Source organism: Erinaceus europaeus, chromosome 14 (genome assembly GCF_950295315.1).
Source record: "Erinaceus europaeus chromosome 14, mEriEur2.1, whole genome shotgun sequence".
Taxonomy (NCBI): domain Eukaryota; kingdom Metazoa; phylum Chordata; class Mammalia; order Eulipotyphla; family Erinaceidae; genus Erinaceus; species Erinaceus europaeus.
In genome coordinates this window covers 3,256,728-3,272,995 of record NC_080175.1, presented here as the reverse complement: position 1 = coordinate 3,272,995, position 16,268 = coordinate 3,256,728, and the positions used below count along the sequence as shown (strand labels likewise).

The 16,268-nt window shown below is 56.3% G+C and overlaps 2 protein-coding genes across 2 annotated transcripts in view; one reads left to right on the top strand and one right to left on the bottom strand.

Moving 5' to 3' along the window:
* DHX32 (DEAH-box helicase 32 (putative)) overlaps positions 1-1,435 on the bottom strand; it is a 34,281-nt gene extending 32,846 nt beyond the window's left edge. Inside the window, exon 1 of the mRNA XM_060171090.1 lies at positions 1,131-1,435. The gene's annotated coding sequence lies outside the window, so the exon portion shown is untranslated. The remainder of the gene's footprint in view (positions 1-1,130) is intronic.
* A 198-nt stretch (positions 1,436-1,633) lies between these two features.
* FANK1 (fibronectin type III and ankyrin repeat domains 1) overlaps positions 1,634-16,268 on the top strand; it is a 64,867-nt gene continuing 50,232 nt past the window's right edge. The window contains exon 1 of the mRNA XM_060172252.1: positions 1,634-1,868. Coding sequence (XP_060028235.1) covers positions 1,634-1,868 — 235 coding nt within the window. The remainder of the gene's footprint in view (positions 1,869-16,268) is intronic.

The window sequence follows — 16,268 nt, the reverse complement described above, 5'->3', positions numbered from 1 at the left end:
TAGGATGAGCTCCGAGGGGCCCTGGCCACATCCCTCCTGCACCTGCACCATGGAGGGGGAGTCACCCCGGCCAGAGCAGCACCCCAGCCCCCATCCTGAGGGCCCCTGCTTTTCTTCTGCACTTTTCCTTGGCCATCACTTCCTCTCTCGCCTTTATTCGTTCCTCCTTACTTTTTTTCCTCCTCTCCTTATCGCTGTGGCACTCCCTCCTCCTAGAATTTTTACACCAGCTCCATAAACTCCCCAGGGAGGCTCTCCCTTCCTCCAGGCGCACCCCCCCACCCCAAACCAAGATAAGGGAGGGACGCTCCCAGCTCTCCGCCCTGAAGGGTTTTTGTTGGGAAACCCTAAGAGCTGACCCCTCATGGCGCCCCCCAGAACCAGGCGAAGCAACAACACACAAAACAGAATAGCCGGGACCCCTGGGGTGGGGACTGGCGCCTGGGGGGGGTGTCACCCTGGGGTGGGGGTGGGCGTGGGCCCCCAGCGGGCTCAGGATCCCGGATGTCCGGGTCAGAGGGTGGACGAAGGGGGGCGGGGGGGGGGACAAGGAACAGGGGTGTCACCTGGGGGCCTTCAGTCTGCCCGCCCACTGGGCACCCCTCCCCGTGTCCGGGTCCCAGCGAGTCTGGGGCTCTGGGGGTCCCCCCCCACCCCTAGTGTCGGGGGTTCGAGTGTGTCCAGGACTCCGGGGTCACTCGGGGTCCCCTGGGGGGCGTCAGTCCCCCCCATCCCCCCCAGTGTCGGGGTTCGAGTGTGTCCAGGACTCCAGGGTCACTCGGGGTCCCCTGGGGGGGTGTCAGTCCCCCCCCATCCCCCGTGTCCGGGTTCGAGTGTGTCAAGGACTCCGGGGGTCCCCTGGGGGTTGTCAGTCTCCCCCCCCCCGGGCTGAGCCCCCCGTGTCCGGGTCCGAGCACAGACAGGACTCCGGGGGTCCCCTGGAGACGCTAGTCCCCCCCCCCCCGTGTCCGGGTCCGGGGCTCCAGCAGCGCCCCTGCCCGGCCCCCCAGGAAGCCCCCCACCCAGGGCTGCGGCCCCGCGAGTTCGGGTCCCGAGGGGGCGATCGCGGGGCCCAACGTGCGGCCGGGGGCGGCGAACCCGGAGACCCCCAGCCCGGGCGCGGCCTTTACCTGCGGCGGCGGCTCCGCGTCCAGGCCGGGCCTTCCTTCCCCGCGGGCAGCCGAGCGCGCCGGACGCCCGGACCGACGGACCGACGGACCTACGGACGCGCCGGGTGGGCTCGGCTGGGGGGGGGGGATGGGGTGGGGGGCACGCAGGCCCCGCCCTCCGGCCGGGCGGGAGGAGGAGGCTGTCGCCAAGGTTGTCGAGAGGGACACCGGGGACGCCGCTCGGGAGGAGGCGATCGCGCCAGCAGGTGCCGGGGCCGCCGAGTGTCCCTTCGGGAAGCCGCCCGTCGCCCTCGCTCGCCGTCCCGGCCGCCCGCGGGTCTCGCGTTCGTCCGCGGCGTACGGAGGCCTTTTGGCCCTTCCCGCTCGCCGTCCCGCGCCCCTCGCGCCCCGCCCCCCGCGTTGCCGGGGCAACCGGGCGACGCCGCCCCTCCCCCCACAGGCGTTAGGCGGCGCGGCGGCGCAGGGCCGGGAGCCGGGAGCCGGGAGCCGGGGAGCCGCTCACCATGGAGCCGCTGACGGTGCAGCCGCTGGCCGCGGAGCCCCAGAGTAAGGCGGCGGCCGGGCGGGGGCGCGGGGCGGGCGCGGGGCGGGGGTCCCGCGGGGCTCTGGGCGCCGAGTCCCCCAACCCCACCGCCACCGCCACCGCCACCCCGGGGACCCCGGGCTGCGCCGCCCCACGACCGTCACGGCCTCTGCCCGCGGTTGAAACAGTCGTGGCGCCGCGCGGGGCCGCAGCGGGTTGAGCGCACGTGGCGCGGAGCGCGGGGACCCGCGTGAGGATCCGGGTTCGAGCCCCCGGCTCCCCACCCGCAGGGGCGTCGCTTCCCAGGCGGAGAAGCAGGTCTGCAGGCGTCTGTCTGTCCCTCCCCCTCGCTGTCTGCCCCTCCTCTCCCCATTCCTCTCTGTCCTAGCCAACAGCAGCAACAAAACAGCAATAAGAGTAACCGCAACACTGGTAAAACAGCCGGGGCAACGAAAGGGAAAAAGTGGCCTCCAGGAGCAGGGGATTCGGGCACCGAGCCCGGCAGTGACCCTGGAGGCAAAACAACAGCAACGACAACAACAAGAAGAAAGAAAAGTAACGGGGGACTAGGGGCCCGATAACACAGCGGGTTAAGCGCACAGTCACCGTGTGCGGGGCCCATGTTCCAGGCCCCACCGGGGCCCCTGCCGGGGCATGTTTCGTCCCTCTCTCTCTGCCTCCCCATCCTCCCTCAGTGTCTGTCTGTCCTGTTTAATAATAGTAAAAAAAAAAAAAAAAAAAAAAAAAAAAAAGGATCGGGCGGTAGTGCAGCAGGCGCCTGGCACTAAGCTCAAGGACCGGCATAAGGATCCCGGTTCGAGCCCCCAGCTCCCCACCTGCAGGGGAGTCGCTTCCCAGGCGGTGAAGCAGGTCTGCAGGTGTCTGTCTTTCTCTCCCCCTCTCTGTCTTCCCCTCCTCTCCATTTCTCTCTGTCCTATCCAACAATAACAACAATAATAGTAACAACAAAGATAAAAAAACAAGGTCAACAAAAGGGGGAAATATGGACTCCAGGAGCAGTGGATCCGTGGTGCAGGCCCCGAGCCCCGGCAATAACCCTGGAGGCAAAAAACAAAATTATATGCATGTATATATGTGTGTGTGTGTGTGTGTGTGTGTGTGTGTGTGTGTGTGTCTATCAGCTGGATGGGAAAAAGAGTGGGGCCTGCGGAGACAGCATCCTGATTCTGCAAAAAAAAGACTCTCCAGCCTGCGACCCCAAAGGTCCCAGGTTCGGTCCCCAACACCACCCCCAGCCACAGCCAGCCGAGCAGGGATCTTGGAGGAGGAAAAGGAAAAGGAAAAAAAAAAAAAGCGAGTGGGAATCGGGCACTAAATCGGAAGCGGAAAAATTGGCGCTTCCAGACGCAGCCCTGCGTGGAAGGAGGAGGGCGAGCACGTGCGCCGGGGGCAGGGGGCGGCGGCGGGGGTCGCTGCGCGCGGGGGGTTTCGCCAGGACCCCTTCCTGTCCCCCCCCCCCACACCAGAAGCAAAACCCGGTTGAACTTTGTCCAGGAGTATTTGATGTGCTGGTCCTTGCTGGAGGCAAGTAGGAAGGACAAAAAAAAAAAAAAAAAGCAACCAACCTTGTTTGTTTGTTTGTTTTTTTATTGTTGTTGTTGTTTGTTTGTTTTAAGATCTCCTTCCTCCCACACCCCACCCACCCGGCCCCTGTTTGGCAGACGGTTTTGTGGCTGGAGCCTCCAGGCCCAGCCAGGCCCCCAGCCGCCGCTGCCCCCGGGAATACTCTGCTGTGTTTTGCTTTCCAGCTGTCTGGAGACGGTGCTCTGGGCCCTTCTTTCCTTCTTTCCCACGTGAACGTTTTTGCTGTGGCCTTTTGTTCCCAGCAGATCGGAGAACAGTGAAGAGTTTAAGCCTTTCTAGAAAGGGAACAGGGCAGGGCTAGGTAGCATCATGATTCGGCAGAGACTCTCCCGCCTGAGGCCCCAAAGTCCCAGGTTCAAGCCCAGGCACCACGATTCGCCAGAGCTGAGCAGTGCTCTGGGGAGGGGGGGGGAAGTACACTGGGTACACTTTCGACTCTTTTAAAAACATATTTATTTACTTATTCCCTTTTGTTGTTTTATTGTTGCAGTTATTATGGATGTTGTCGTCATTGGATGGGACAGAGAAATGGAGAGAGGAGGGGAAGACAGAGAGGGGGACAGAAAGACAGGCACCTGCAGACCTGCTCCACCGCCTGTGAAGCGACTCCCCTGCAGGTGGGGAGCCGGGAGCTCGAACCGGGATCCTTACTCCTGTCCTTGCGCTTTGGGCCACCTGCGCTTAACCCGCTGTGCTACCACCCGACTCCCCCACTTTTGACTCTTAAGATCCAGTTTGTTTCGGAGCCATTTCAGACATGGAAGATCTCAGGCCACATCTGTCCTTGCAGTGGGGTGTGTGTGGGGGGGAGTGCTGACGTTTTCAAAGGTCACTAATTTTCCAACACGATGAAATTTCAAGACTTTTTTTTTTTTTTTTAAAGAAAAACATATTTGTTTTTTAAAAAATCATTAGCAATCATTACTCGAGGGGATGGGATTTTTATACAATGTGTCGTCATCTGCTTCTGTAACTCCAATATCTACATTTTATGTAGCCTATTGCAATAACAATCTAAGTGCTTTGTCTCCTGTCAAAGAGGCGGGCTATAAATGACGGAGATGCATCTGTCTGAAACAGCGGCTTTGTTTCTTTGGAATTGTGTTACTGTTTTGATGGAAGCTGTACATTTCTCTCGTCAGTGCTCACTGAGTAATAGCTCACTCATTCGTCATTTGTGTCTGGACACTGTTTTAGGGACTGTGCATTCAACACTGAACAGGACAGCACGAGGTGTATCTGTCTGTCTGTTGCCACTCCAGGAAGACTGAGCAGAAGTCAGCTGAGAACTAGAGACGTCTAGTTCTCTGAGACTGAAGGAGAGGAATAGCAGGGAAGGGTGCTAGAAGGGAGAGAGAGAGAGGATACGGGGTCAGCACCTAACCCAGCAGAGAAGGGCGGACAGCATTTCCTGCAGACGGGACTCCAGGCGCCTGAGCCCTCAGGAAGCAGCTTGGGTTTGCAGCCCATCCTCGGGAGCTTAGTGAAGGGGTAGTCGAGACCAAGAATTTGGGTGGGTGGGAAAAAAGTGGCAAGGGGGGAGTCGCGCGGGTTAAGCACACGTGGCGCAAAGTAAAGGACCGGCGTAAGGATCCCGGTTCGAGTCCCCGGCTCCCCACCTGCAGGGGGGTCGCTTCACGGGCGGTGAAGCAGGTCTGCAGGTGTCTGTCTTTCTCTCCCCCTCTCTGTCTTCCCCTCCTCTCTCCATTTCTCTCTGTCCTCTCCAACAACAACAACGAAAAAAGTGGCAAGGAAGAAAAGTACAGGAGTTGCCAGGTCACAGAGACTGTGAAATGCGTGAGGCATGATTGTATTTCTCTCTCATCTCCCAGGGTTTTGAGGCGGGAAACACTAAGCAATCTGAGGACTGACTGTGAATTGCTCCGTGTGTGTGTGTGTGTGTGTGTGTAATTTTTTTTTCACCAGGGCACAGCTCAGCTCTGGCTTATGGTAGTACAGGGGCTTGAACCCAAGACCTGGGGTCCTCAAAGCCTCAGGCATGAGAGTCTTTTTGCATAATTTTACGCTATCTCTTCTGTCCCCACATATTCTTAAATGGTTTGAAGCAGCTTAATTTTTTAGAATGTGAGCAATCACCATTGACCTTAGGGACATTTAAAAAATATATATAGTCTTAGTAAAGTTCATTTTAGATGAATTTTAACCAAGTCACTCACTTGTAGTAAATATTTACAATGTCAAGAGTAAATGGTCGTGAAAGTGACTTTGAATTTAAAAATCTCATCCAGTGAGATTTCACCTGAGAGTCAAGTTCCTCCGTTCTCTCAAAAAAGATTGGAGCAGGCCAGAGAGAGAGCTCGGGGGTGGGGGTAGGGTGCATGGTCTGGTGCATGGCCTTTCTACCCCCACCTCTCTCTGTCTAAAAAAAAGGGGGTGTGGGCGGTAGGGCGCTGGCTTCAGTGTACATAGTGTGAAGCGCAAGGACCCTGGACAGAGCCCCCGGCTTCCCACCTACAGGGGGGTCACTGCGCAAGCAGCGAAGCGGGTCTGCAGGTATCTCTCTTATCTCCCCCTCCTCTCTCAGTTTCTCTCTGTTCTGTCCAATAAAATGGAAAAAAAAATGGCCACCAGGAGCAGTGGATTCGTAGTGCCGACACCAAGCTCTAACGATAACCCTGGAGACAGGAAAAAAAAAATCATTCATGAGCTGAGGAGACAGCATAATGGTTGGGCAAAAAATGTCTCTCTCTCTCTTTAAAATATTTAAAAGAAATCATTCACTGCCCAAAGTAATGAAATCCTGCTTGCATAAGGCCCCTATTCTGCCCTCCCCCAAATGATGTCTAATTTTTAAATCTTTGTTTATTTGTTGGCTAGAGACAGCCAGAACTCGAGAGGGGAGGGAGTGGTAGGGAGAGAGACAGAGAGACAGCTGCAGCCCTGCACATGTCATAACATGTGCAAGGACCCAGGTTTGAGTCCCAGACCCCCACCTGCAAGGGGAAAGCTTTGCGAGTGGTGAAGCAGGGCTGTTATGACATGTGCACTCAACCAGGTATGCCACTACCCGGCCCCCCAAAACCATTTCTGTATGCATGAGGACACTGGACAGATGGCGAGACACTTTGCAGTTGGCGCTGCTACCAATGTTACGTCATAGCTGTGTGACCGAGTCTGTTTGGAGCCTGGTATTTCCACGGCGCCCTTTGTTGCTGGGGGTTTTCAGTACCCATTGACAGGTGTGGCTGAATGCAGCATGGGCAGATTGATTAGAAGAGAAACATTATCTGCTAATTGCTTTAAAGGATTACCCAGATTTCTAAAGATAGCAAGCAGGGAGCTACTGGAAGCAGCCCCCCCTGCCCCCCAGCCAGCCTGATGGATTCTGTTTCCACACACTTGGGTTTCTGTGACTCTTAGGAATGACCTTTATTAACTGCGTCATTAAGATCCAATAAACATCAGCTTCTCCCCTCACGGCTGGGCCGTCTCCGGCATATAGAGGAGGCTGGCCGGGGCTTCCACGGTGTTTCTGGATAATGACAAGTCAGCTGTCCGATAAGCAGTTCTCGGGGAAGGACAGCCTTAAACGCTTGCCACCTGGGGCTGTTGTAGTGGTCTGGGTTCTTGGCGCATGTTTGATCATTCTCTTCCTAAACTCATCACACTGCTGGAAAAAGAAAAACCACGTATGAAATGACACAAGAGCTCTGTGCTTTCTGTCTGCTTTTAGAATATCTGTTTATACATTTATATATTTATGCCGAGTCAGGGAATAAACCCAGGTTTCAAAATGCTTGTGTCTTCGGAGCAGCCTCCCTGAGCCAACTTCTTTTCTCTTGTTACTTTAGACAGAAAAAGGGGAAGAGAGAGGGAACGATCCCGCAGTACTCCTCCTCCGGGAAGCAGCTTTGGCGCTGGGCGTGATGCTCCCGAGTGCCAGGGTCACATCCGGGACCTCGCCACAACCAGGTTGAGAACGCTGCCGTGCGAGCTCTCCCCCAGAGTCTAGGAAGTGCCTTACCGCAACCGTGTCACCCTTTCCACACTGCTCGGTGAGAGCCAGCACCACGTCGCTGTGGGGTCCTCAGCCCTCCCTCTCTCCCAAGTACCCCAGCAAACACAGAATCCTGCTGAGAATCAGGCCTCCTTTCAGAATGCAGCACTCGCACCCTTTACAGCAAGATCTCGGCCTGCTCCTGAAACTCTAAATTAAAAAATCTGCGGCGTAAAGATACCGGTTCGAGCCCCCGGCTCCCCACCTGCAGGGGAGTCGCTTCACAGGCGGTGAAGCAGGTCTGCAGGTGTCTGTCTTTCTCTCCCCCTCTCTGTCTTCCCCTCCTCTCTCCATTTCTCGGTCCTATCCAACAACAACGACATCAATAACAACAACTACAACAACCATAAAAATCAACAAGGGTTAAAAAAATAAAAAAAAAAAAATTTAAAAAAAATCAACAAGGGCAACAACAGGGGAAAAAAATTATATGTATATATATTTAAAAAAAACTGGGCCCAGTTTAGACAAGGCAGCAAACACCTACTGCATGCCCCTGCATCCCTCTTTCTTTTTTCTTATGTCCCTTCATCGCAACCCAATCTCTCTGTTCCCAGAGTCCTTTGCTTTGGTGCAATATAATATTTCTTTTTCTCCTCGGAGCACTACTCAGCTGTGGCTGAGGGTGGTACTAGGCATTGACCCTGGGACCTCTGAGCCTCAGGCTGCTGTGCTGTCTCCTCAGCTCACACATCCACCTCTTAAAAGCAATGCTGGGCGGAACCACTAGACTCTCTCCAGGTCCCTCACCACAAACAGTAGAAGCAAGCAGAGAATGGAATGAAATAGTCACCCTGCTAAAGGACAAAGATCACTACCCAGGAATTCTCTTTCCTGCTAAACTACCTTTCTTGTATGGAGGACAAGTCCAACACGCAGACACGGAAGGACTCCCCCCCACCAGTCCCGCTGCACCAGAATGACCGCAAGGAGCCCTGCACGAAAAGAGGCCGGCAGACCCCAGCTCTGAGTGAGGTCGGCGCTGGTAGAATAGCACAGGAACCACAACCACAAACACCAACGACAGGAGAAAAGACGTTGGAACAGTGGAGACACTGGACGGAGAGCATGAACAAAGCGGGAGAACCAAGGCCAGGTGGCGACAGGCCAGAAGCTCTGGAATCCCGCTGAACCTGAAGGGAAAGTGTCGGGTGCGACAAGTCGGGAAGAGAGGGAGGAACGCCGGGTGACACTCAGAGGACAGAGTCTGAGAGGGAGAACACAGGGAGACACCCGGGCTGGGCCAGGAGAGACCCTGAGGGAGGAACAGAAGTGGGGGGCTTGGGAGGGGACGGCTGGTGTCCTAGGCTGGGGGTGAGAGTTTGCGGGGGGCACTCAGGGTGTGGGGCTGGGAAGCGGAGCCCATGTGCAGACCACTGTGCTGTAGGCCATTAGCCTAATAAATGGGGGGGGGGGGGGACAGTGCTGACCGGAGGTCTGTGTTAATCCAGTGAGTCAGAGAGGAAGGTCTACACTGAGGAGTGGAGCCTGCCTTTCTGCAAACCTGTTTTTCCCGCTGATGGAGTAGGATTTCACTGCGGAGTAGGATTTCACCACCTTCCCAGTGACGCCAGCTGCAAGCCCTTCACGCCACTCAGCACCCCACCCACCGCCATGCTGGTTGAGCCCCCTTCAGATACACCCCAGACTCGTGCTCTAGCCCCCTCTCCCCCCCCCCCCCACACCTGTAGTTGCTGCCATGGTCTTAGCTCCAGTGTCACCCCTGAAGGGGACCTCCCCCCCCCCACCATTCTTGTCTGTTTCCCGCTCCCTTGCTGTGCTCACAATGTTGAAAGCGTCTGTATTTTTAGAATCTATTTCCTTTCACCAGGTCAGGGTGGGGGAGAGGGCTGCCCAGTGCCCTGGCTGCCGCCCTGCCCCCCCCCATGCCAGAGTGAGCCCCGAGTGAACCAGAGTAAGCCCAGAGTGAGCCCAGAGTGAGCCAGAGTGAGCCCCAAGTGAGCCCAGAGTGAGCCCCAAGTGAGCCCCAAGTGAGGCCCAAGTGAGCCAGAGTGAGCCCACAGTGAGCCACAGTGAGCCCCGAGTGAGCCAAGAATGAGCCCAGAGTGAACCCACAGTGAGCCAGAGTGAGCCCACAGTGAGCCACAGTGAGACCAGAGCGAGCCACAGTGAGCTACAGTGAGCCCCGAGTGAGCCAAGAATGAGCCCAGAGTGAGCCAGAGTGAGCCAGAGTGAGCCCAGAGTGAGCCAGAGTGAGCCCAGAGTGAGCCAGAGTGAGCCCAGAGTGAGCCCAGAGTGAGCTCAGAGTGAGCCAGAGTGAGCCCAGAGTGAGCCAGAGTGAGCCCAGAGTGAGCCCAGAGTGAGCTCAGAGTGAGCCAGAGTGAGCCCAGAGTGAGCTCAGAGTGAGCCCAGAGTGAGCCCAGAGTGAGCTCAGAGTGAGCTCAGAGTGAGCCAGAGTGAGCCCAGAGTGAGCCCAGAGTGAGCTCAGAGTGAGCCCAGAGTGAGCCAGAGTGAGCCCAGAGTGAGCCAGAGTGAGCCAGAGTGAGCTCAGAGTGAGCCAGAGTGAGCCCAGAGTGAGCCAGAGTGAGCCCAGAGTGAGCCAAGAATGAGCCCACAGTGAGCCAGAGTGAGCCAGAGTGAGCTTAGAGTGAGCTTAGAGTGAGCCCAGAGTGAGCCAGAGTGAGCCCAGAGTGAGCCAGAGTGAGCTCAGAGTGAGCCAGAGTGAGCCAGAGTGAGCCCAGAGTGAGCTCAGAGTGAGCTCAGAGTGAGCCCAGAGTGAGCCAGAGTGAGCCCAGAGTGAGCCCAGAGTGAGCCCAGAGTGAGCTCAGAGTGAGCTCAGAGTGAGCCCAGAGTGAGCCAGAGTGAGCCAGAGTGAGCTCAGAGTGAGCCCAGAGTGAGGCCAGAGTGACCCAGAGTGAGCCCAGAGTGAGCCCAGAGTGAGGCCAGAGTGAGCCAGAGTGAGCCCAGAGTGAGGCCAGAGTGAGCTCAGAGTGAGCCAGAGTGAGCCCAGAGTGAGCCCAGAGTGAGCCCAGAGTGAGCCCAGAGTGAGCTCAGAGTGAGCCCAGAGTGAGCTCAGAGTGAGCTCAGAGTGAGCCAGAGTGAGCCCAGAGTGAGCCCAGAGTGAGCCCAGAGTGAGCTCAGAGTGAGCCCAGAGTGAGCCTAGAGTGAGCTCAGAGTGAGCCCAGAGTGAGCCAGAGTGAGCCAGAGTGAGCCCAGAGTGAGCCAGAGTGAGCTCAGAGTGAGCCCAGAGTGAGGCCAGAGTGACCCAGAGTGAGCCCAGAGTGAGCTCAGAGTGAGCTCAGAGTGAGGCCAGAGTGAGCCAGAGTGAGCCCAGAGTGAGCCCAGAGTGAGCCAGAGTGAGCCAGAGTGAGCTCAGAGTGAGCCCAGAGTGAGCCAGAGTGAGCCCAGAGTGAGCCCAGAGTGAGCCCAGAGTGAGCTCAGAGTGAGCCAGAGTGAGCCCAGAGTGAGCTCAGAGTGAGGCCAGAGTGAGCCAGAGTGAGCCAGAGTGAGCCCAGAGTGAGCTCAGAGTGAGCCCAGAGTGAGCCCAGAGTGAGCCCAGAGTGAGCCCAGAGTGAGCTCAGAGTGAGCCCAGAGTGAGCCCAGAGTGAGCCAGAGTGAGCTCAGAGTGAGCCCAGAGTGAGCTCAGAGTGAGCCCAGAGTGAGCCCAGAGTGAGCTCAGAGTGAGCCCAGAGTGAGCTCAGAGTGAGCCCAGAGTGAGCCCAGAGTGAGCCCAGAGTGAGCTCAGAGTGAGCTCAGAGTGAGCCCAGAGTGAGCCAGAGTGAGCCAGAGTGAGCTCAGAGTGAGCCCAGAGTGAGGCCAGAGTGACCCAGAGTGAGCCCAGAGTGAGCCCAGAGTGAGGCCAGAGTGAGCCAGAGTGAGCCCAGAGTGAGGCCAGAGTGAGCTCAGAGTGAGCCAGAGTGAGCCCAGAGTGAGCCCAGAGTGAGCCCAGAGTGAGCCCAGAGTGAGCTCAGAGTGAGCCAGAGTGAGCTCAGAGTGAGCCCAGAGTGAGCTCAGAGTGAGCTCAGAGTGAGCCCAGAGTGAGCTCAGAGTGAGCCCAGAGTGAGCCCAGAGTGAGCCCAGAGTGAGCCCAGAGTGAGCTCAGAGTGAGCTCAGAGTGAGCTCAGAGTGAGCCCAGAGTGAGCCAGAGTGAGCCCAGAGTGAGCTCAGAGTGAGCCCAGAGTGAGCCCAGAGTGAGCCCAGAGTGAGCTCAGAGTGAGCCCAGAGTGAGCCAGAGTGAGCCAGAGTGAGCTCAGAGTGAGCCCAGAGTGAGGCCAGAGTGACCCAGAGTGAGCCCAGAGTGAGCCCAGAGTGAGGCCAGAGTGAGCCAGAGTGAGCCCAGAGTGAGCCCAGAGTGAGCCCAGAGTGAGCCCAGAGTGAGCCAGAGTGAGCCCAGAGTGAGCCCAGAGTGAGCTCAGAGTGAGCCCAGAGTGAGCCCAGAGTGAGCCAGAGTGAGCCAGAGTGAGCCCAGAGTGAGCCAGAGTGAGCCCAGAGTGAGCCCAGAGTGAGCTCAGAGTGAGCCCAGAGTGAGCCCAGAGTGAGCCAGAGTGAGCTCAGAGTGAGCCCAGAGTGAGCTCAGAGTGAGCCCAGAGTGAGCTCAGAGTGAGCCCAGAGTGAGCCCAGAGTGAGCCCAGAGTGAGCCCAGAGTGAGCTCAGAGTGAGCCCAGAGTGAGCCCAGAGTGAGCCCAGAGTGAGCCAGAGTGAGCCCAGAGTGAGCCCAGAGTGAGCCCAGAGTGAGCTCAGAGTGAGCCCAGAGTGAGCCCAGAGTGAGCTCAGAGTGAGCCCAGAGTGAGCCCAGAGTGAGCCCAGAGTGAGCCAGAGTGAGCCCAGAGTGAGCTCAGAGTGAGCCCAGAGTGAGCCCAGAGTGAGCCCAGAGTGAGCCCAGAGTGAGCCCAGAGTGAGCCCAGAGTGAGCCCAGAGTGAGCCAGAGTGAGCTCAGAGTGAGCTCAGAGTGAGCCCAGAGTGAGCCCAGAGTGAGCTCAGAGTGAGCCCAGAGTGAGCCCAGAGTGAGCTCAGAGTGAGCCCAGAGTGAGCCCAGAGTGAGCTCAGAGTGAGCCCAGAGTGAGCCCAGAGTGAGCCCAGAGTGAGCCCAGAGTGAGCCCAGAGTGAGCTCAGAGTGAGCCCAGAGTGAGCCAGAGTGAGCTCAGAGTGAGCCCAGAGTGAGCCCAGAGTGAGCTCAGAGTGAGCCCAGAGTGAGCCCAGAGTGAGCTCAGAGTGAGCCCAGAGTGAGCTCAGAGTGAGCCCAGAGTGAGCCCAGAGTGAGCCCAGAGTGAGCTCAGAGTGAGCCCAGAGTGAGCTCAGAGTGAGCCCAGAGTGAGCTCAGAGTGAGCCCAGAGTGAGCCCAGAGTGAGCTCAGAGTGAGCCCAGAGTGAGCCCAGAGTGAGCCCAGAGTGAGCCCAGAGTGAGCTCAGAGTGAGCCCAGAGTGAGCCCAGAGTGAGCCCAGAGTGAGCCCAGAGTGAGCCAGAGTGAGCCCAGAGTGAGCCCAGAGTGAGCCCAGAGTGAGCTCAGAGTGAGCTCAGAGTGAGCCAGAGTGAGCTCAGAGTGAGCCCAGAGTGAGCTCAGAGTGAGCCAGAGTGAGCCAGAGTGAGCCCAGAGTGAGCCAGAGTGAGCCCAGAGTGAGCTCAGAGTGAGCCCAGAGTGAGCCCAGAGTGAGCCCAGAGTGAGCCCAGAGTGAGCTCAGAGTGAGCCCAGAGTGAGCCCAGAGTGAGCTCAGAGTGAGCTCAGAGTGAGCCAGAGTGAGCCAGAGTGAGCCTCAGTCAGTGGAAGGTGACAGGCGCTGCATTTCCTGGGGGCTGTCGGGGTGAGCCTCAGAGGAAGGCCATTTTCCTCCGCAGCAGAAGCGGCCTGTGCCAGTGAGCCCGGAGAGCGCTCCTGGTGGAGCTATCTCACAGATGTGTCCTCTTTGTCTTCTTAAACTAGCCTGAACAAAGCTCTAAAAGAACAACTTCCAAAAAAAACGAATTTTGTCCAATTCGGGAAATTTTAGGTAAACAGGCAAGCAATCTTATATTGGGGACCCAAAGACCACGAGAACACAGACGCAACAAAATCTTTGCGCTGGAGGCCAGGTGGTGGCGCGCTTGGTTAAGTGCACACATTGTGGTGCATTAGGACCTGGGTTCAAGCCCCCAGTCCCCACCCGTAGGGGGAGAGCTTCCAGAACAGTGAAGCAGTGCTAAGTGCCGCTCTGACTCTCTCCCTCCCCTCTCAGTTTCTTTTTGTTGTATCAGATCAAATAATATTTATTTATTTATTTGTGCCTCCAGGGTTATCTCTGGGGCTTGGTGCTGGCACTACTGCTCCACTTTATTGGATAGGACAGAGAGAAGTTGAGAGAGGAGGGGGAGATAGAGAGGGAGAGCCAGAGAGAGACCTGCAGCCCCTCTTCACCGCTTGTGAGGCGACCTTTGTGCAGTGTTGTTTTCGAAGGGTTATGTTGTTTTCTCCGGGCTGGCTTCACGGGCGGGTAACAGACGACCAGGGACTCATAGTTGAGCTGTAGGCAGTATCTCTTTATTCATGCAGGACGCAGCACAATCTAAGCCGAGCTGAGCTAAACTAAAGGTAAAGTACCCTAAAACTCACAATGCTGTCTTTATATATACTTGCCAAGTAGGGTGGAAACAGGGTGTGACATAGAGAGGGTGGAGAGAAAAGTGACTGGTGACAATCAGAGTGTGACAAGGAGGGGGGGTGGAGCAAAAACATATCATGAAACAGTGGGGATTGAACCAATGCCCTGGAGGGAGGTGCTTGTTAACAGTGGTTATATAAATAGAATGAAGTGGTTATGTAAATAGAATAGTGTTAAGCAGGGGGGATTTAAACCAAATGAAACAGAAGGGGTCTCATGCATACCAACAGTGCAGGTGGGCAGCCGGGGCTCGAACTTGGTTTCTTATGTGTAATACTACAGGTGCTTAACTGGGTGGGCCACTGCCCTGCCCCCAATAAACAATATTTTTTAAACCTTTGTGCTACCATAGGAGGCTTGTACACTAATTATCTAAGCTGGCAGGAAGTTGAGTCATGAGTTACTGAAACCAGGATTTTTTAAAAAAAAAATTATATTTATTTTTCCCTTTTGTTGCCCTTTTTTTTGTCACTGTAGTTATTATTGTTGTTATTGATGTCGTCATTAGATAGGACAGAGAGAAATGGAGAGAGGAGAGGAAGACAGGGAGAGAGAAAGACACCTGTAGACCTTCTTCACTGTCTGTGAAGTGACGCCCCTGCAGGTGGGGAGCCGGGGGCTTGAACCAGGTCCTTGCGCTTTGTGCCACCTGCGTTAACCCGCTGCGCTACTGCCCAGCTTCCAATTTTTTTTTTTTTAATCTCTAGATCTCTGTTGAGCTCTGGATCATGCGGGGGTGGAGGGTGGGGTTTGCAGCTGTGACCTCTGGCGCCCCAGACAATGAAGTCTGCTGCATAAACTGCTGTGTTGTCCTCCACCCCCCAACCAGCCCTAGATGGTTTGAACATCGGTGTGACAATCTCAAGTAATCTCAGTCCCTAGAGAATACAAATGCTACCAGATGGATTATGATTCAAATAATTATTAGGAATAGCGAAATGCTTCCATGATCCCAGTGTAAGGAAAGCAAGTCCAAAGCTATCCTTTTAAAATAGCAGGCTGTTGAGAATCCCCGTCACAGGGCCAGGGAGACAGCATGATAGGTTATGTGAACAACTCTCCTTCCTGACGCTCTGAGGTCCCAGGCTCAGTCCTCAGCACCCCCGTCAGCCAGAGCTGAGCAGAGCTCTGGTAAAATAAGTAGATAAATAAATAAAATCAAAGTTAGAATCCCTGTCACAATACTGGAAGCCACCACACCCCTGACCTCTGGGTGCTCCGCAGGTCACAGAACAAAGTGGGGGTGCCTTGTTTCTCCAGAAGCTCGGGGCCACGTCTGGGCTATCCCCTGGTTCCGTCTGTCTTGCCTCTTCTCCGGGTGCACAGGAAGCCCTGTTCTGACGTGCCAGCCCCGGGGCACCGCCTGGCATCTGAGCCCGCCAACCAGATCGAGGAGGGGCTTGCAGCCGGCGCCATCCAGGAGTGATCGGGCTGACCACAGCAGGAGAGAGGACCCGGAGGCCTGGGAAGTGTTTGGCGTCCTCGGCTTCTCCCTACCTGTTGTCCCACCCAGCCACTCTGTGTCTGTCTGAGGGGCTGGGGCCCTGCGGGTCAGTGTGCTCCAGGGGTGAGTCCCATGGCAGCAGGGGAAAGCATGGTGGCAGCCTGGACTCCGGGTCCTGGACAGTGACTAGCCACTGCCAGTTCTGACGTGTCCCCTGCCGTGGTCTGCCCCTCCAGCACCCAGTGTAGCTCTGGGGGAGGGGGGAGAGGCCAGAGCCAGGCAACCTGGGGGAGGTGGGAGAGGGGAGTCACTCCCAGCGGGGAGGCCTCATGTCTCTGGGGACCTCTGTCACCGAGCCCCTTAGGTCCGGCCCCCCCTCGTGGGAACCTGAGCCTCTGAAGCTCTTAGCTCTGGGTCTGACCCAGTGTAGACACCTTGCAGATAGTCGCGTTGATGACAGGCCCGTGGTCACTGCTATAGAATCAAGGAGTCTTCTGTGCAAGTGTTAGGAGTTAGATATCTCGGGGGGAGAACTTCAGTGATAGACGGGCTTCTTTTCTTATACCGGTCAGACTAGGATTGCTCAGTAAAAAAAAAAAAAAAAAAAAAAATATATATATATATATATATATATATATAGTGAAGTGAGAGTTTAAAAAGAAAGGGGTCTGGGGGCACACCCAGTCGAGCACACACGTTACCAAGCACAAGGGCCTGGGTTTGAGCCCCTGCCCCCCCCCCCCCCGCAAGGAGAGCAAGTGCGCCACAAGCAGCGAAGCAGGCCTGCAAGTGTCTGTCTTTCTCTCTTCCTATTTGTCTTTCCTCTCCACTCTCAATCTTTTTCTGTTCCATCTAATAAAATGGGGTGGCCGTTGGGAGCAGTGGATTCCTAGTCAGCGAGCCCTGGTGGGATTTAAAACAAAGTCTAAAGAGAACAGCTGCGGGGCTGGGTGGT